This window comes from Callospermophilus lateralis, chromosome 12, assembly GCF_048772815.1.
Source record: "Callospermophilus lateralis isolate mCalLat2 chromosome 12, mCalLat2.hap1, whole genome shotgun sequence".
NCBI classification, from domain to species: Eukaryota; Metazoa; Chordata; class Mammalia; order Rodentia; family Sciuridae; genus Callospermophilus; species Callospermophilus lateralis.
Window position 1 is genome coordinate 43,237,679 of NC_135316.1, and position 21,398 is coordinate 43,259,076.

A 21,398-nucleotide genomic window follows, 5' to 3' on the forward strand; every position below is an offset into this window, starting at 1 on the left:
CACATGGGGAAAGTATGTTACAGATTAATGTAAAGGTTTTACACTTGAAATATTCAATAGGCCCCAAATAGAAATCCATTCAAGGGTGTGTTTATAGACTCACAAATGACGGGTCTATGGTGCTCAAGGACTCTGAGGTCTAGAGTCACCACCCAGGGTAAGAGTCAGATTTAGGGATACCCATCATGACAAAGTTTATATTCAACAGGAAGATATAAAATTTGATTAGTTTTGTGAAACTAATGTAAATGAGTTATAGATGCAATCAACAGAATCCAGAAAAATTTAGATCATACCAGAGCATTAGGAAAGGATTCTTTTCCTTTTGTAAGGTCTCAGGAGTGTCTTGAATCACACCAAGTAGTATTTATTGGATTTGAGGCTTTAGCACACCCGCCCGATATTTCCAGAGTAGGGTACTTCATGGATAGTGAAATAAAAATAGCCAATACTTGTATAGTGCTTAACATGTGCAGTGAATTTCCCTAAGCCTGCGTATAAAAATTCAGCTACCCTTCACAACATTACTGAGAACTCAGTATTGTTATTTTTAGCATCACTTTCTAGAAAGGGAAACTGGGGCAGAGAAAGGTCAGTATATTGCTGCTGTCATGCAGCCAGTGAGTGGCTTTGAGGTCTACTGGGTTCCCTGTGTTGACAAGAGCTAGTCATGCCCAGAAGCCAGTATGGTGTCATCAAGCCCATGAGTGAAGCAGAGAAGAGGGAAAACAGGAGGAAGAGAAAACCAGAGAAGAAAGGAATTAAAGTAGATAAACCCTTTCTGGTTTTATACTTTTAGTTATTCTAGCAATTTCTTGCTCATGCCTATGTGCATAAGTAAATATTTTCCCCTTCACTTCATTCTCTAACTACTCACTTATAGATACCAGGCAAATATTTCTGTATGAATTACCCATTTATATACAGATGTATGTGCATACACACCAAAATTTCCCATTTGTGACTATAAGCACTTTAAGAGCAGAAAGTATGTGCTTTATATCTGCTGTCCATTCCACAGGCACTGAGCTAGGAACTGGGAGTACAAAGAATGGCTAGATGGTGTCCTCCTGTGAGAAGCTGTTTCCCCTGGGGAAGCCAGACATGTGACTCAGTGATGACAGCATGACATGGACATGAGGGAAGAGGAGCGTCCACTGAGGAAGCAACCAATGCTGGGAGGAGTCAGGAAAGGCTTGTCCAAAAAGTGCATATGGTTAGGCTTGAAGATGAAGGAGCTCTCAAGGTGGGCTCATGGGGTTCATGATGGAGGAACCAAGCATAGTGAACAAGATAGATGGAGCTGCTCCTCCCTGAGGGCATTTGCAGTGATTGACCATCTGCCAATGTTCAGCAGGAGCAGATTCTAAAAGCCCATAAAGAATGTGTGAAGAAAATTGGTCTTTGTTTTATAATGTATGCAACCACTTTTAATGGGATTGATATGCTTGGATAAGAACTGTGGGGACATAGCCAATTTCACACACTAACCAACAGCAAGAGTTGCTTGGCCTACTGGGCTTACAGAGAACTTACAACTAAAAAAAAGTTCATGAACTGCCTCAGGCTAATTCTCTAATTCTTCATATTAACAGAAAGACTTTAATGAAGCATATTTCCCTTCATTACATTAACAATAAAAATATGAGTGCAGGTAGAATTCTGATATTGGTGTTGTCCTTAAAATTAAGGATTATACAATTAGTCATAGACATTTACAAAGGATTATGAAAAATCTTCCTTTGGTTTGGTTTTTGTTGTTGTTGTTACCTACATAGTGTTTATAATTCCAATGTTTGTATAGATTACTTTACTCCTCAGAGAAGCATAACATAAAGGCAGGACACCCAGCAGAGCATTGATAATGGGAACAATCTTGGAAGATTATCATAAAGGGGCTATATTTTTATTTTTTATTGGCACATAATAATTATACATTTTTATCAGACATGATGTGATATTTTGATATATTCATAAAATTTATAACGACCAAATCAAAGTAATTAACATTTCTGTCTCAAATATTTATTATTTGTTTATATTAGGAACACTCAAAATCCTTTCTTCTAGTTAATTTGAAATAAACCATACATTGTTGTTAGTTATGTTCACCCTACTGTGCTATAGAACTCTAGAAGTAATTCTCCTGTTTGACTGTATTTTGATATCTGTTATCTATCCTCTCTCTATCCTGCCCTCCACAACCTGGACCATTTTACTCTCGACTCCTATGAGATCAACTTTTTTTAGCTTCCACATAGGAGTGACAAAATGTGGTACTTGTCTTTCTGTGCCTGGCTTATTTTACTTAACATAATGTTCTCTGGGCTCATCTGCATTGCCACAAATAACAGGATTTCATTCTTTTTATGACTGAATACTATTCCATTGTATGTATATATCCAAACTTTTCTTTTTCCATGAATCTATCATTGGACATCTAGATTGATTCCATATCTTGGTTATTATGAATATTGCTGCGATGAACCAGGGGTAAAGATGTTTCTGATTACCTTTCCTTTGGATATGTACCCAGTAGTGGAATTGCTGGGTCTACGGAAGTTCCATTTTAGTTTATTGAGGAACCTCTATATTGTTTTCCATAATGGTCATACTAATTCACTTTCCTTCCATCAGAGAAACAGATAAAATTGTGATGCTTGGTTCACCCATATTCTCCTTTGTGAATGGGACATAGGTTCATGTGCTCAGAAAACATTTACTGAGTACCTGTTAGACACCAAACACTTCATTAGAAGCTGAAGCTATGCATAAAAACAAGATATACCCTTGCTCTCAATGAGTCATATTTCTAGCCCTTGCTATAGAGAAACTGGTAGAATATCAGATATTTGCATTAAAGTTTATTTGCAGTGATTGGGTTGAAATGCTAATTATTTTCATTTACTCCACTGCAAATCTGCAGGCCACACACTCCTACATGTCATCTAGGAGTGAACATTGGGCCCCACTGAACATTAAACTAATAGCAAAAGCCTGGAGAAGATCACTAATAGCAAAAGCCTGGAGTGGGGTCAGTTCACCAGCACTAAATCAATACTCATCATAACTCTCCCCCTGGGAACTGCACTTAGGTCCAGGGTAGGTCTTAGCAGTAAGTATATCCATGCAGCTGCTTGTAAAGTGAGATGGCTTTGAAAAACCACAAGGAGGGAGGGCTGAGGGTAGTCTAGTAGTACAATGAAGCCTAGATGCTAATAATGTGGAATTGGGGACTCCTGGGAATCATCAACAGCAGAAGGGCTGGCCTGGAAGGCTGCTGCAAAGAATGGAAAGGATTTTTGGAATAACGTGCATCAAAATTAGAGATCAGCAACAGCAGGAGACCAAGAGGCAAATTCTTGGATGCAGAGTTGTATTCTCTTCTTGTACATACATAACAATTATCATTAGGAGAGCTATCTCGAGAACAAATGATAATGAGAATATATATGTATGTGTATATGGGTTTTGTGTGTGTGTGTGTGTGTGTGCGCGCGCACTAATGTATACTTTTATGTTTGGAAATATAGACATGCTTACCGATCTGAAGTTGAATAAACAGTTTGTATATATTTTCCAGAAGTATTCTCCTGATATCCATCTTTTGGTGATTTACTAGAAACAAACATACATGAACATATGAGAGTCTATCTGTTTTCTCTAGTATCAATGTCATATCCATACACTGATGGATTGTAAGAAAACACACACATGCAGCCTTATTATTATTGTTTTTTGTTATCCTGCAAGTCAGGATAATGCTTTGACACTTATCTTTTAATCTGTAGAAGTATTGATGCACATAATGCCTCCAAGTTGATATATCATCAAAGTAAATATAGAATAGGGTAAGGAATATAGGAACAAGTGTGAGTAAGTAAATAAGTCAACATTTTTTCATAAAATGTATACTTTCACCTCACTTGTTCACTAAAACTATTTGCAGTCTAATATAAAATAAAGGTAACACAGAGGCCCAATTAAGGCAGGAAAATACACATACACCATTCCCAAGGAACAATGGAGACACATGAGCTTTTAAAGAAAGCTCTAGAAATTTTTATTTTTACTTGAAAACATGCAAGAAGGAGTAATTTAGAATGAAAGCAAAATTTTAAGTGCAATTTTAAAAGTCCTCTCTTTTTCATTTTGTAGATTGTCCCAGCTTCTAAACGTCACTTCTTCTGGAGACCAATGAATCTCTTGTGAGCTAACAGTTGGCTCCTCATAATTGCTTCCCCAAAACTTATGCTACCTGGGAATATATTAGGATTCAACTCAACATGTTGCTACTATTTCAAGCAAGTGATAATTCTACATCCCTCACATGAGATTTTTTAATGAGAAATCTCTCTCTCCATCCAAACAGTCCATAGACAGACTGCTGTCAGAACTAAAATCTACTTCATGGAGCACATTACCCCTCAATGCCAAATAAGAGTTTGCACATATTTGTTCATGATGCATATATCATTACTTTTATTTTATTGATGAGGAAACTGAGAACTGCAGAATAACTTTGCCAAGACTACATGGTTAATAAATGGCAAACAAAGACTCAACCCAAATCTGATTCTAGAGACTCTACACTACGATGCACCGTCTGTCAATGGAGATTTTAGGGAAGTTAGGGGTGTTTGGGGTTGCATCACCACTTTGTTAAGTTAAAGGAGGGGAAAATCAATCTTTCCAGAATGCTCTGCCCTGTAAACACTTGGCCTGGCATGCAAAAATGCTATCTATTATCTTTTATAGTGATTTGTCTCAAACCTAAATGTGTATCAGAAACACATGACAAGTTTGTTAAAATGAGATTTCTGGGTTCCACTTGCAAAACTTTTGATCTGGCAGGTCTAGAGGGAGGCCAAAGAATTTTCATCTCTAGCAAGTTCTGCGGTGATGCTAGCCCAGAGTCCACACTATATCAAAATGTCTAAAGTTAGATGTTTTATAGAATATACATAATTCTAGAAAAATCATCATTTCCTGAAAATCAATACTGCAGTTATTGGCATGAAAGACATTTCTTTAGAAATCAAAACATATTGGTGTAATATCCCTTAGAGCTGATGATGTGTAAGAGAGATTATTATATAAATATGGAAGAAATGCCTGTTATTTTCTAATTATATTTTACAGTATTTGGAGTCTTGCCTTCATTGTAATATTTTTTGATACTATTTATCTACTTACCAATGTTTTTCAACTACTTGTTATTTTAAAATTTACTGTGACGCAGGTTGAAAGGTACCACAGATGTGGGGGTAGCATTACTTCCTGTGTTCCAGGCTGGCAGCAGCACATGCCTCATATTTAATAAAATTGGAGCCAATTTTGGTTTTGTATTATTTTATGATATTTTCTGTTTTCTTTGAAAATGTCAACATAAAATTATATGTGAAAAAATTATTTTGAAATATTTTATATGTAAGTTATTTAAAAGAGGGCAGAAATCATTGTCTCAACATACCATAGAGTACAACGTAGATTAAGACAAAAATCAAATTGGAAGTTATATTTTAAAGGATAAATTATGCGTGGGTTTGAAGAACCTTTTTTGGAAAATTGCTCACTTTCCCTCATATATGAAGTTTGTTGGAGCTCCTGAAGGTACCCTGCACCTAGAAGATTCACCAGGGCTACTTCTGCTCTAAGGCCTCTTACATGTCACATGTATCTGCATGGGTGTGCCCAACCATTAGATTACACAACAATTACAGCAATGCTTGTTTTCATACTCCTTGAAAACCAAATGGGCTGTGAATTTGTGACCTTACTTGACATTTTCCTCAAAATCCATCATGCCAATCAGCAGATTTCATGGGACATCCATTCTTTGTAATTTGGGTCAAAATATATCTGCTCAAAGTTATACCCCTTATTTCAGATTGGAGATAAACAATAGACAAAGCCATTTAATTAAAGTGGGACTTCAAATTAGTATTGGGATATTTGTGTAGTTTACAAATCTTGTTAAACCATATGGTCACATATGTCTATGTGAGAGCTTTCAAATGATAATCCTATTATGTACACATGTATTATATTAAACTATCACTTAGCTCATCCAGTGACTATGATTATTTATCAAGTACTTAATATCGGAAAATGCAGTACTATATGCCTAGACCTTAATACATTTCTAGGTGGTCTTCTTTTGCTAAACATAGACCATTTCAAAATTATAAAACAAAGAAAGATATTTTAATTATATTTCTAATACCTGTTTTCCACGTAGGTCCTTGTGTACACAACAGTGTCCTTTGGTCTTGTGTGCCTGGTCTCAGCATTGGAACTGCAATACAAACCATTTTACTTCATGTTGAAAGTGTATGTATGAGAATAATAAAAACAACAAGGCTATTATCCAATTCAATGCAAAAAATAATGTTGTGTGTCTTTCTTCTAGACTATAATTGTAGAAATCATGTTAAAGTGCTATTAATTAAATTCTGCAAAATTTTATTATTTCTCCTATTTTGTTCTTAACTTCCACTGTGCTGACCTACTTTCAGAGTATTAGCATGAAAATCAGTCATTCAGTAAATCTGCTCAGAGCGTGAAGATTATTTTCAATATCTGTGTAATGTGTTTTAGTGTCTCTTTCCCTGATGTCCCATTCATATTTCCTACCCACAATTCTCCCCATAAACCTCAAATAAAAATGAATCATAATTTAACTATCATAACAGCATCTGATTTAATGAAGTATCTAGATCTATCTAAAGAATACCAACATTAAGGCTGGACAGGTAGCTCAGTGGCAGAGAGCTTGCTTAGCACCCCAAAGCCTTGAGTTCAATCCCCAATACTGTAAAACAAAACAAAACAACAAAACCCACTAATATCACAATTTCATGCTTTTTGTAATTATAGACTTCTTAAGGAAAAAATGCATTTTACAGTTCCTATCCAGATGTTCCAATAAAAAACCAAGTTGCTAATAACACTTCCATGTAATGTTATATACATATAACCCCAGATAAAATTAGAAATGTCTTCTAACCTCAGTAACTTAGCAAGACCCCATCTCAAAATAAACAGTGAAAAGGGCTGGGGATGTAGCTCAATGACAAATCACCCCTGGGTTCAATTCCAGTACCAGAATAAACAAACAAACAAGAACAGTCCTGTTGCTTATTGTACAATCAATTAAATACCTGAAGCTGTCCTTGGTTTCATAGGAATAGGAAGTGCTTCTCGTAGACTCATTGTGCAAAGTTTTGGTGGATCCATTGACTTGGCCACCTAGCCTGAGAGAGTAAACAGAGTGCAATTGGCACTTAAAATCAGTCACTTAAAAAAGTTTTTTGCTTTATTAAACTTCTGTTCAATTAATATTACTTTACCTACAATTAACATTACTTTACCTATGACTGTCCGATGTCTGCACAGATATACATAGAGTACACTCATTATTTCTCTCCCTCCACAGAAACCAGCCTTTAACTTTTAAGAATATCCACAAGCACATGCCACATTGTCTGCCGCTAGGACAGAATGCCTTTTTATCAAGGCTTGAAACCATCAGAAATAGATTCCTGCAACATTTTCACACCAGCAGTGTCATTTTATAAAGCTTCCCATGGTACAACATATCTGAGAATTTATCAACTTAATGAAAATGATCCAGGGGTTGCTCTGAGACATTCCAGTTTCCATTTTGCTTTTAATGAAAGGCAACACTTTGAAGATTGCAGAAGAACTCTGACCTAGATATCTGCTAATCTAAAAATGTCACCACGTTTCATAGAGTGGAGACACATTTGCTTTTTCCTATGGAACAGAAGAAATTCTTAATGCAAGAATAGTGAACATTTTAGCTCTTTCTCTACCTCCATGTTAGCAAACTCTGACACAGGAGAGACTTGAAAACCTACAGGAGAGTTCAGATCTTAATCAAGCCTTATCATTCTCAAACAGGCTGTTCTTTCCATTTCCAGAAAGCTCTTAAAGAAGAGGAGAACATTTGTTCACATATCATCTCTGACATACAGAAAATCACCTCTGGTTTTAAGGCAGCTGTTTCATGAACATATGACTAAGTTCAAATGATACTAAGTAGCGAAAAGGTAGAATTAATAGTATTAGGTTTTTAACATGATTATTACAATATGTCACTCCAGGAATAGTAAGCCTAACTTGGAACTGTTTAAAAATATTCAAATCATATGACACACAATAAAAAACCCACTTACAAAAAATTGATAGCTTCAAAGAACAAAGATTATCAGTGAGATTGAAATATGTCTGCGTTGTCCTCAGCAACATAAAATAAAAAAATAAACAGTTTGCAAAATCCACAAACAGAAGAGGGAAAGGCTTTGAAAATAGTACTATTATGGACTATTGTAGTCCCTCCAATTCATATATTGAAGCCCTAACCCTCAATGTGACTGTGTTAGCTCTTCATTAATTTTTCTAATGAAACCTCATTTCATAAACAAGCCCAAATGAAATTGGTACACCTTTCAAATCATATTAAATAGGAAGTTCCCTAATTATACTTAATTATTTACTTTTTTTTCTGAGTAGAATTTTTTATTGTTAAGACACTTGTTACATAACATCAGTGTTTTTCTAAGTGGAAGTCATGGAGAAGATGCTGGCTTTTTGTTTTGTTCTAAAGGCACATGAAAGCAGGTTTTATAGAGTTAACAATTGTGATAAATGGTATTTTTATGTATTACAATTCCTATTACAAATATAGAGCACATTGTTTTCTTATCTTTGGTTGTACACAAGGTAGAGTCACATCCTTCATATCTTCATAGATGTACTTAGGGTCATGATGACCATCGCATTCCACTGTCTTTCCTACCCCTATCCTCCCTTACTTTCCCTCCCTCCCCTTTTTCCCTTTGCCCTATCTAGAGTTCATTTAATCCTTCCATCCTACCCCCCCACAGCATATTATGAATCAGCATTCTTAAATCAGAGAAATCATTTGGCATTTGGTTTTTTGGTATTGCATTATATTCTCCAGCTTCATCCATTTACCTGCAAATGCCAAGTTTTTATTCTCTTTTAATGCTGAATGATATTCCATTGTGTATATATACCACATTTTCTTTATCCACTCATCTACTGAAGGGTATCTAGGTTGGTTCCATAATTTAGGTATTTTGAATTGTGCTGCTGAAAACATTGATGTGGCTGTGTCCCTGTAGTATGCTGTTTTTAAGTCCTTTGGGTATAGACTGAGGAGTGGGATAGCTGGGTCAAATGGTGGTTCCATTCCCAGTTTTCCAAGAATTCTCCATACTGCTTTCCAGTTTGGCTGCACCAATTTGCAGTCCCACCAGTAATGTATGAGTGTGCCTTTTCCCTTACATCCTCTATCTCCCACCATACACAAAACTCAACTCAAAGTGGATCAAGGACCTAGGAATTAGACCAGAGACACTGCATCTATTAGAAGAAAAAGTAGGTCCAAATCTCTATCCTGTCAGATTAGTCCCCAACTTCCTTAATAAGACTCCTATAGCACAAGAATTAATATCAAGAATCAATAAATGGGATGGATTCAAACTAAAAAGCTTCTTCTCAGCAAAAGAAACAATCAGTGAGGTGAATAGAGAGCCTACTAATTGGAAACAAATTCTTACCATACGCATGTCAGATAGAGCACTAATTTCTTGAATAAAAAACTCAAAAATCTTAACACCAAAAAAATAAATAACCCAATTAATAAATAGGCCAAGGACCTGAACAGACACTTCTCCAAAGAAGATATAAAATCAGGGCTGGGGATGTGGCTCAAGCGGTAGCGCGCTCGCCAGGCATGCGTGCGGCCTGGGTTCGATCCTCAGCACCACATACAGACAAAAGATGTTGTGTCCGCCGATAACTAAAAAAAATAAATATTAAAAAGTTCTCTCTCTCTCTCTCTCTCTCTCTCTCTCTTTAAAAAAAAAGAAGATATAAAATCAATCAACAAATATGTGAAAAAATGTTCAACATCTCTAGCAATTAGAGAAATGAAAATCAAAACTACTCTAAGATTTCATCTCATTCCAGTCAGAATGGCAGCTATTAAGAATTATTTACTTTTTTTATTTCAAACCACAATCACTTTCAAATAATATTTGAATGAGCTTGGTTAATTGTAAGTCACTCCTGTTCCCAAAATAGTGAATGGGTTTCCAGAATAAGCAGATCCTACTGAAAAATCATCCTGCCTCATTCTATCAAAGACTTTCTTAGGATCATCATAAAAGATGGCAGAAGATGATTTGGACAATTAAGGGAAGAGAAAGAAACTGTCTGTTAGATTCAAGAGCCTTTTGTAGACATTATGGGGGGAAAAAAGTGAGTCAGCTTTTTCCCAAGCTTTTCCACTGTCTGCAGAAAATATTATTTCTTAATATTTGAATGACAATTATTAAATTGTCACACACACACACCACCACCACCACCACACCAAGAAAGTAAAAAATGCCATAGGAAGGTAAATTTTAAAAAAAAGTAATATATTGTATTTTTAGGCTTTTTTCACATTTAGGGAAAAAAACTGCTAAACATGAAAATTTATTAATTCCTTTCCAATTTTAAACACTGATAATAACAATGAAATACTGCTTCTATCCTAATTTTTCTTATAGTGGCAAATGAAGCATTACAGTTTTAAAGCCCTTATACTTTGTGGTGTAAAGAAATTTCAAAATTAGGTCCTGTTTTGTGGCTGTGAGCAATTTGTGCATTTTTTAGCACAAGGTATCCAAGGAAAAGATTTTCAGAGTGTGCTCTGCATCTCTGAAGACCTACCAAGCAACAGTAAGTAAAAATAAATCTTCACAGACCACATAAAGAGCTTTGAATTTCCATGACGCCTTTTACACTCAGCAATGGAACAGCAGGCCTACGTCAGAAAGTCTAACAGAATTAGAATTTTATTAATTTTTTTGTATCAGCTATTAAGCAACTGGTACCATAATTTTTTTTTATTTAGATAGTCTTTATTTTTAAAAACAATAATACAATCAAGTCCCCAGAAAATCTTCTAAGATTACACACTTTATACAGGGGCAAACTCATAATAAAAAAAGTAAATTATAATGAACCTTACCTTCCATTCTTTTTTTCAGACACATGAGAATTTTCTTCAATTAAATTTTCTTTGTCCTGGTCTCTAGTTACAACATAATTTTGGAAAATAAGCACATATTAGAGTTAAAAAAATTAAACCTTAATACATAATGTTAGACACAGTGATTTATGGTCTATAAAGTATATGGAAGATCAGAAATTGGATGTTGAGCTATTTGGCCCAACTACTAGTGGATCAAATATGAAAGCACAGATTGGGTGGAACCCCATGGTAGAGTGCTTGTTTGCAGGCAGAGTATCTGGGTTCAACCCCAGGACTGAAAGAGAAAGCAAGCAAGAAAGGAAAAAGAAAAGAAAGTGTGAATTACATTGTGAGAGAAAAGTAAAAAAAAAAAAAAAAAATATATATATATATATATATATATATATATATATATATATATATATATATATATGTTTTTTGGAAGGTTTGGGAAGTCTTGTCGGAAAAGACACCATTGATTTATATTCACAGTCAGCTAACATTTAATGAGCACTAAGTTTGTATCACAAAGTTCTAACTGTGTATTTTTACATGATCTCTTTCAGATCTCACAAAACCATATAGGAAAGCATCTAGGACTCAGAAAGACTGAATTTTCCAAGACCAATAAACTAATTTATGGAAAAGTCAAGATTTAAGGCCATATCATCTGCCCACCTAAAATCGACTCTTGAATTTTTATTGGAGTCTTCATTCAGACTTCTGGAATAATCAAAACATAAGACATTAACCCAAAATTTTAGTCAATAATTTATGATGAGAAGGATAAATGGTATGATTGGATTCTTAAACCTGGGGCTCCATTAATGATTTCACAAGTTTTCATGAGATACGATGTCCTCTGATATGTTAGTTGCATGCCAGCCATTTATATATTTATAACATTGAAAATTCCTGGGATGTGTGTGTGTTCATGAGTTTGGAAAAGGCTTTGTCTGTCATGAACTCTACTGAGCAGGAGCATTGTTAAGGAGTCAGATCAAGAAGGTGCATCTCTTCCCTTTCTTCCCTGGGCAAATTAGTCAACTTTTTAAGCTTCATTTTGTAAAGGAAGTTACTAATATCCAATCTTTCAAGTCATGATGAAAAAAAATAAAACTTAGGGCACAGTGAGCACACTTGTGGGTGAATTGAATAGGCTTACATAAATCAGAACTAATGGAAGTATAGATATGCAAGAGCACTACTGATTCAGTTTTGAGGGACTACATTTTATTATTATTTGTATCCTAAATTTTCACATCTTTGGAATTAATTCCAGTTCTTAAAATTGTCCTTGCCATGCCCTGAGTTTAACTAAAGTTGCAATATATGGAATAAATACATAGACTTGTACTCACAAAATTAATATTGATAAGGACAAAGAAGACTATAAACATTCTCATCTTTATGTGCAGTGAGATTTAATACTTTTTACATAACATCCAAGTCATCAGTAATTGATAGACGATGGAAATTAGGCACTATTAAATAGCCACACTTAAACCTTACTTTTAAAATACTAGCTGCATGCTTTTGAAAATGCAAAAATTTAGGGTAAATTACTTTTTAATGTGAATTACAGTAGAAATATTCCAATTTGTGTACGTAAAAAGTATAATAGTTCAGAGGCAGCCCAGACAGTATCAAAATCACTAGGTTTTTTGATCTGAATGATATCAAATTCTAAACTGAATTTCTGTTGAAAGACAATAGAAAGAATCAGATATAACTTTCCAAGTCCATATATGAATACACTATCAGTATAACTCTACATCATGTACAAACACAAGAATGGGAAGTTATACTTCTTGTATGAATAATATGTCAAAATGTATTCTATGGTCATCTAAAAAGAACAAATTTAAAAAATGAAAAAAAAATTCTAAGTTGAACTTCTCAACTTGACAGCTAAACCTGTGTAAGGTAATCTCCCAGCTCACCTCCTGAAAATTTAGAAATGAAGACAGAAGGCTTTGGGTTTTCCTACCCCCACCATAGTCTTCATCAATTTCTGGAGCTTCCTTCTTGGTATCAGGGGCTGCTGTACCACATTAATGGTCTTAGACATTAAGTGATCCTTCCCTTAATGTTTCGAATAATACTTCACTAAATACTTGGGAATGAAGGAATAAAATTAAATGGAGTATCCATAATCCAGTTTCCTATAACAACAAACTGGGATGAATGGCAGCAATACACAGGAAAAGTCACCAGGACACATGAATCTTGGAAAATCAGAATTTTGTCCTGAAAAGAAATTCTCCCTCTACTGCCAACATTGGAAGAACTTTGCACTACATTTAAGGCAGCTGATCACTTTTATTACAACTTGAGGGTAGGTCTAACATGATCTTACACAGAGTAGCTGCTTCATAAATATGTGAAGACGTAAGGTAAAGATGGCCATCTACAAGCCAAAGAGAGAGGCCTGGAACAGATTCTTCCCTCTTGGCCTAAGCAGGACCTACCCTGCTGACAGCTTCATCTCAGACTTCTAGCCTCCAAAGCCAGACAAAGTAAATTTCTATCTTTCAGCCATCCAGTCTGTGGTCCTTTGTAAATGCCATCCTAACAAATGAATTCAGACTTCTTCTCCCTCACAGGGTGATTACTTCTAGCTTCTCAGCTCTTCTGGCACTTTCCACTCAAGATTGCTGCAGATACTGCACCTTTGCTCTGTGTACACCTCTCACTCAACTCTTTCGGACCATAGCTTCTTTTAAGAGGGAGAAAAAAATGAATTTGAACTTCAGGAAGAAGGGGAAGCCAGAATCTTACAAATCCAACAACTAAACTACACAAAAACTGGAGCCCACGTAAGCCTTCGAAGAAGCATACTCCCAAAGTGGTGTGAATCAACAAACCACATGGTTAGTGGCTTCATAGAATTTTTCTTTTTTCTTGTTTCATTAAATACTACATATCAAGTTTGGTTGAGTGGGCTATAAAATTTTAAGCTGAATGAGCTATACTAATATTTAAAGCAAACATTTATTTCTGATGATGGAAAGCACCAAATGAGCCAGCATGGTAACACACACCTGAGTCCCAGCAACTTGGGAGGCAGGGGAGGGAGGATCACATGTTTAAGGCTTAGCAAGACCCTGTCTCCAAATAAAAAGGGCTGGAGGTGTAGCTCAGTTGGTAAATCCCCAGTCCTCTCCACACATACACACAAAGCACAAAATGTAGATTTGCCTTGCTTATTCACTCTCTTGGTATCATGAGCTAAATCAGAAGATCTAATAAAGTTCAGATTACCCATACACTTCCCAAGTCAAAGGATGTGAAAATAATTTTTGGTTTTTTAATTAACACCACATCTATTGCATGACGTCTTTTACTAACTTAATACAGTGAAAGATGAAGAACTGTGAGTCAAAGCGTGAAAAATAGATATTATAGAAGTTCAAGCCAAATGCTGCAGGCTTGAGCGGCAAAGGGATTCCAAACGCTTCCCGTTGTGATTGTAGCAAAAGGAAGACCTTATAGTTTACAAGCAGTTAAATTAATTTCAAGGATATCATTGATTCTTTATAGATTCATAGAATTGCTAAAGAACAAATTATTAATCATTGCAACCAGTAATAATTTTTTAAATGTGGATTTCAAACATTGGGGAGAAAATAAGAGTTATCTATGGGGCAAAGCCTCAGGTGATTTATTTTCCTCTGCCACATTAAGTAGTATAGTTACTGAGCAGGGGTAATGGAGATTCTGGGGACCAAGAAATCATGTCTCTTGCTATAGACATTTCCTAGGATAAGTTTTGATGTGATAAAATTATTACTTCACTTCTAACTGTTCTTCTCCTCTCGTGTGAGTGTAGGAGGTATTTATTAATAGGTGGCAATATGCTTCTCTCTATAGAGCTAACTTAATTTGCTTTTGCAGAGTATCATACACACTTAAAAAATTAAGAGTCTCCATATAAAACTTTTACTATGGTATTTCTTTTATGCCAGGAACTAAATCTTAGGCATTGGATTATAGTTTAAAAGGAATTTTTGTCTCCCTGAAAGGAATATAGAATACAAAGAAGTAACTAGTATAATTCTCAATTTATTGACATAGTAAAATGAGCCCAGCTTCACATGTTTTTACATTTTTTTTCAACAAAGATGTCTTATTAAAGAAATTAAGAGGTCTATAGAGAAGTTGGACAACTTAGGTATTTTAAATATAAGATATAATTTCTAAATTCAGTGGCTCTTGTTCACCAACATTCACTGAGATTATTGTGAACAACTGGGCGTTTTAGTGCACAACTATAATCCCAGATACCTGGCGGGGCGGGCAGGGGCACAAGGTGGGAGAATTTCAAATTCAAGGCCAACCTCAGCAATTTAGTGAGGTCCTGTCTCAAAAGGTTTTATCTAGTTGGACTATCATAAAGCACTGATTAATTTGAGGTTTAGTCATTAATGCACAGAATATTTAACCTCGTATGTGCCAGATACTGTGCCACTGTGCTAAGCAGTATAAAGAATAAACAGGATGGATCCAGTCCTTGACACTAATGAGCTCATAGGCAGAGAGAGAGGATTAAATAATAATTCTCTCTAAGAGACAAATGTTAGGGGACAGGAAGGACAGAGCTTGAGAACATCTAGAGGATGATGCACACCTGGTGGGTAGGGCTCTCCAGAACCTGAGTGAGAGACACCTACACTGGTACCTCAAGGGCAAGTAGAAGTTATCCAGGCAATAACATGGAAGGAGGAGTGAAGAGTAGTCCAGTGAGAGGCTGGTGGACAGAGTTTACTTGTAAGTGGGAAGGAATAGGAGTTGGGGTGGGAAAGCCTGCAGAGGTCAGATCAAGATGGGCTTTGAAAACCAGGTTAAGTAGCAGGGTCATGATCTATTGGCAACGGGAAGTCGCTGAAGGATTTTAATTAGAATAACAGGATCAGATTTGGGTTTTAAGAGGATCACCTACAGTGATTGAAGGACATAAGTAAGACTGGCAGCAGAGGAACCCTTAGGAGACCCAACAGCAGTCTGGATGACACCAGTACTGGGGTCATTTCCTGAAATGATGAGGAGAAGCACCAAAGTGATTGATTGATTGATGATGGGAACTGAAGCAAGAGTCGAGGATTTCCCCAGGTTTATGTCTTGAACTGAAATCGGAGAAATAACCAGTAGGAAGACAGGAAGGAACTTTTCTGTTGCTAGAAGGTACATGTTAACAAATAGCCCTTAAAAGGATGAAAGTATAAAATCACAAATAGAACTTATTTTTTATTTTCTGCTTTACGTGAGTGATGCCTTTTCTCACTGGGAAGCCTTAGATGAACAGGTGTGCTTTTCTATATTCATTCGGGAGCAAAAATTCAGTTTTAATAATTAGTCTAACAGTATATAGGCTACAGATAACTAAAAATCTCTCAAATGTTGGTTCATGTTGCTGCTAAAAGTCAGGCAATTTCTCACTGAATAAATAAAAATTCTGTGCACATCTGCATTTGTTCTGGTTGTTGTGTTCTAAGAAGCAGTTCAGGGATGCCTGCTTACATTCTGATAGATGATTGAAGTTTATTCAGCCCCTAACTGTGAATTAAATATACAGCTGCAGGAGATGTCAGCAAAGTCACATAAAAGGATTCTGATTCACTGCTGTTATACTATTAAATAATCAGTGCTTGTGTCTCACTGAATTGATGTAAAAGTGCCTTGTGGCTGTTCTTCCTACCAGGAGGTGCTTTAAAATACCCTTTTTTCTCTACCTGCATTAAAATCAAGAGGGTAGCATGGCTGCAATATAGATAGATACAGGTGGCTGTATCGACTGAATGAAGTCACTCTTTTCAAAGAGTTCAGTATTTCCCATTTATCTGCTCTGTAACAATTCTTGGAATTCCTGGCTGATCATCATCAAATCTGGTGTGCGACCAAAGAATAATCAGGCACAAGTCCTTCTTGTGGACCAAGATGCCATCTTAAAAGATCATAATAATGAATTTTTCAATTTCCTTTTTGTAGTAATCATACTTGTGGGAGGGAAACGTCCTGTTTCCATGTATGTTTGTTTAGGAGTTGTTGAAATACAACTTTTTGTAAAATTAGTCTCTTGCAAGTAAACGAAAAGCAAATGCTATGTTGCTATTGTCAATGTAGCACACTTGCCAGAGAGGCAGAGGCAGAGGAGAGGAGAGCAGCAGAGAAAAGAGAAAGGGGGGTGGGAGTGGGGGGCAGAGAGAAATAGAGAGAGGGAAAAAAACATTTTCCATTTTTAATTATTGTACAATATGATTATTAAATCTAACTATTTCCAACATGATTGGAAACCTTCTAGGACTATTTCTAATGTAAAGAAAAGTCTACCCTAACAAATAGCACTATGAAGAAATGGTTCTACTTAAATAAGTTATTTCCATATAATTATCAGTGGCAAGATCTAAATCACAAGTTTCTTGTTATTTCACCCATTAAAACATTTCCATTCAAGGACTAGGGATGTAACTGAGTGAGAGAGTGCTCACCTAGCATGCTCAGGCCCTGGGTTCAAACCCCCAGATTCATAAAAATTATAAAATTTAAAAAATTTAAAAAGCCCTTTAACTATATGTAGGGAAAACAGGGGAATAGAGAATATGAAAGGTTGAAAGAAGAGAGTCGGTGGGCATTTAAACACCGATCTTCTGTTCTCCCTCTAGGTAGTGACATCAGACACAGTTAGATGGAGGTGTTTTCTTTCTTGAGAGGGCTACTAAGTATCTTTGAGTTCTAGTATCCTCTTCCACAAAATACTAGAATATTTCTCATGGGGTGTTGTTGTAAGGACTAAATGTATATAAATCGCAAGTCATAGGGGCTCAGCAAGCACTCTAAGTAGCAATTGCTCTTCAGCTGCCTTCTGCCTTCCAAGACCCAAGACCCCAGTGATAAAAACACAGAAACAGAAAGAGAAAAATGAAGCACTGACGTAGAAAAGCTTAAGAGGCCAATTAGTGTGTTACATTGCCCTTTTCTCTGGCTGGATTCAAAGTACTTTTTCATAAAAAATTTATTGTCTTCATCTCAGAATGTTGGGCTATGATTCCCAGCTATTATTTATTATTATAAAATATCAAGTCAGCAGAATGATTTGAACTTTCAATACAGTATACACAGGTGAATCATCTATTCTTTATTATATACTAATAAAGCACCTTGAGTGGAAGACATGATATAAAAATAGCAAACTCAAGGTGGAAGTTCAAGATTAAAATCTGCTATGATGTTTGGCAAGCCTAGACAAATTGTAGATCTAAGCTTCTAAAGACCCTAAATTTCTTTTCCAAATTGGCTCAACTTCAAAAATATTTTTCTTTTATTTAATTTTATTCACTTTTCATTTCAGTCTTGAAACCCTGCTTCCTGTAGACAACAAATATTAAGTTGTTAGTGTAAAGAAGAAGCCTGGAACTGATTCTAAAGTAGTTCAATTGATTCCAGAAGAGTGCAGTATTTCCTTGTAGACAGGATGCACGTGGGCTACAAATGCATCCTCATTTGTAACACTAAAGAAAACTAAAAGTCTTCTTCAAAAAAGAAAGAAAATCCCTACCCTAGATAGAACCTTGGGAATATGTCAAAATAATCAGGCAAGGCCATTTACCGATTAGAGTTCTCCAGAGCTGAAGGTTTCACATTAATAAGATGATCCAGGTCTTGGCTATTTAAAAGAGACAAAGAAAAATTCAGGTTAGTGAAATGTTTTGCAGGTTGAAATCAATAAAGCCATGATACAAATCCACATCATCCAGGGATAACAGAGAGATCAAAATGGGATTAGCTGCTTTTATTTGAGTACCTCTGATTGTTTCTGATTACTACAGGATTCACTTTGATGAAGTTATCCAGATCTTGGTTTCTTTAAATGAAAAAAAAGGTAAAGAGAGCATTTAGTGATAAAGTTATTTTTTCCAACAATTAAAATATATTTTATTAGTGCATTTAAAAAATTGTTTTTAGTTTGTAGATGGATACAATACCTTTACTTTGTTTATTTATTTTTATATGGTGCTGAGGATCAAAGCCAGTGCCTCATACATGCTAGGCAAGAACTCTACCACTGAGCTACAACCTCAGCCCCTATTAGTGCATTTTAATTACACAGAATAATGTAAATAATGTGCTTCATCATATTAAAAGATAAGTAAATCAAAGAAACATCAGAAAATAACAATGTGTGAAAATTATTTGTATTTAAGTGAACTTTAAAATATAGTTATGATACATGCAATTAGAAACTTAAATATTAGGTGAAATTCGGTGATTGTTAGTTTTTAGTATGACTTTTTGTGTGTTATTATTATTACTTTACCATTTTAAGCAATTAAATGACTGACCAAGAAGGACACAAGCAGATGCTATCATACATAACAACTCAGATTAAATTATTTAAAATCAAACATGACAAAATGTTACAAATCAAAGTGATATGGAGTTTTTTTTTGGTAAAACTGTTAAGGTTATAAATCTGCTTGAAATTATAATAAAACAAAATACTCTTGACCAAAGTACATTTAAAATAAAAATGTGTTCTATTACCTTTGGTTGTTTGTGAGAATTTCAGGATTCACTTTGATGAGCTTATCAAGATCTTGATTTCTTTAAGGGGAAAAAAAAGATGAAGCAGCTTGGGTTAGAGATAATAGGATTTCAGGTCATTGTGAATGGAGGAGAGGATGACAGCGTGAGACATGGTCTTTTGGTGTAGAACCGCCATGCAATGCGTTTTCTAACCCATCCAGAGGAGGAAGAATTATGCTGTATGAGAAGGAAACTTACTCTGACTTCACACACTTTGCTGCAGAAGCACATCTATCTACAAGGACATGCAGGTGAGGTACTCCACAGCCAACACCCAGTGGTTGACAATTTGTCACTCCAGAAGAGTTCAACAATATTAAGATAAGAACTGATTCTAATGCCTTTGCCATTTCTTAAATTATATTGTAACTAAGGGTATCAATTCTTTGAAACAATAAGGTCTAAAACAGGTTTTATTCCTTATTCTTAACATAACTTTTTTCCTTCTATTTTATTTTATTATTATTACTATTATCATTATTATTTAGTGCTGAGGATGGAAGTGAGGATCTTTAGCATGCTAGGCAAGTATTCTACCACCGTAGTACAGTACGCTTCCAGCCCTTTTCTTTCCTCTGTGATGACTAAAAACCTGAATTGAACTTAATTATTCATAGTTAAATTAGATACATCCTCTGAAAGTTGGCCACTCCCCATCCTACCAATTTTTTTTTTTTCAGCAAGAGAATAGCATGTCCTCCCTTTGGTCTGTTCCCAGCCACTGCCTTGATATAACTCTAATTTTAAGGGCTACAAAGTGGTGATTATTTTCAGTGTCCCTCTAAACCCTTTTTAAATATATATTCAGAGAAATGCACAGCAAATGCCTGGCAACAGATTGCACAAGGCTGATAACTCCTGCATCCCCTTCCATCTGAGACAGCAACCAGTCTGTACCCATACCCTGCAATCCTTTTATCTTATGTAAAAACAAAATGCATTTTACTCAACAAAAAGATTGATGGGGTGGGGAGCAGCGCTGGTGTTGTGGCTCAATGGTAGAGGGCTCCCCTAGCACGTGCAAGGCACTGGGTTCAATCCTCAGCACTAAATAAAAATAAATAAATGAATAAAGGTATAAAAAAACTGGTGCAAGGTTACAAACTGAAAGTGCGTCATTTAGAGATGAATCCTTAAAAAGGCCTAGGTCTACATTCCCCTCCCCCAGTCTCAATCTTTCCATGGAATGTGCTTCTCAGCTCATGACTTCATTCTGGGGATCTCTTCTGGTTCTCACATCTCCACAGTGGATGGAAAGTCCCTATCTGGACTTTCACACTTTTGAATTAGCCTCTATATAATATACAAAATTAAAGATTATCTATTGGTATCTGCAAACACCATTAAAAGAATGATTGCCAAATGAGAACTAGCCCAAACATAATTTCCTCATATAAACTGATAGAAAAATATGTTATAAAAAGTACCGTGAGGATTAAGTGAGCTAGTAAAGGTTAAAAAAAAGTGTCATAAAACAAAACTGTGCCATAAAAACAACACTTAAAATTCGGTTAACTTCAAAATGTAAAAGAAAAAACTAACAAGGAATAAAACTTTTTAAAGGGGATAGTATGTTCAAAAGCCTTTTTATACATATAAAATTAATCCCAATATATTTTAGTATAACTACATATAATACTCTTTAGCATAATTAAGAACAGGGAGCACAGAAAATGCAAAAACAGACACCGGGGCTTCCATTTACACTTGTTCTGCTGAGCACAGAAGATTTGATCATCTA

General features: G+C 35.5%; 1 protein-coding gene across 1 annotated transcript in view; it reads right to left on the reverse strand.

The window, feature by feature from the left end:
* Positions 1-21,398, reverse strand: part of Scel (sciellin) — a 170,931-nt gene that overhangs the window by 4,604 nt on the left and 144,929 nt on the right. Inside the window, exons 26-31 of the mRNA XM_076872195.1 lie at positions 19,616-19,675; positions 18,876-18,935; positions 18,681-18,737; positions 11,072-11,134; positions 6,227-6,298; positions 3,544-3,618 (exon numbers count right to left, since the gene is read on the reverse strand). Coding sequence (XP_076728310.1) covers positions 3,544-3,618; positions 6,227-6,298; positions 11,072-11,134; positions 18,681-18,737; positions 18,876-18,935; positions 19,616-19,675 — 387 coding nt within the window. The remainder of the gene's footprint in view (positions 1-3,543; positions 3,619-6,226; positions 6,299-11,071; positions 11,135-18,680; positions 18,738-18,875; positions 18,936-19,615; positions 19,676-21,398) is intronic.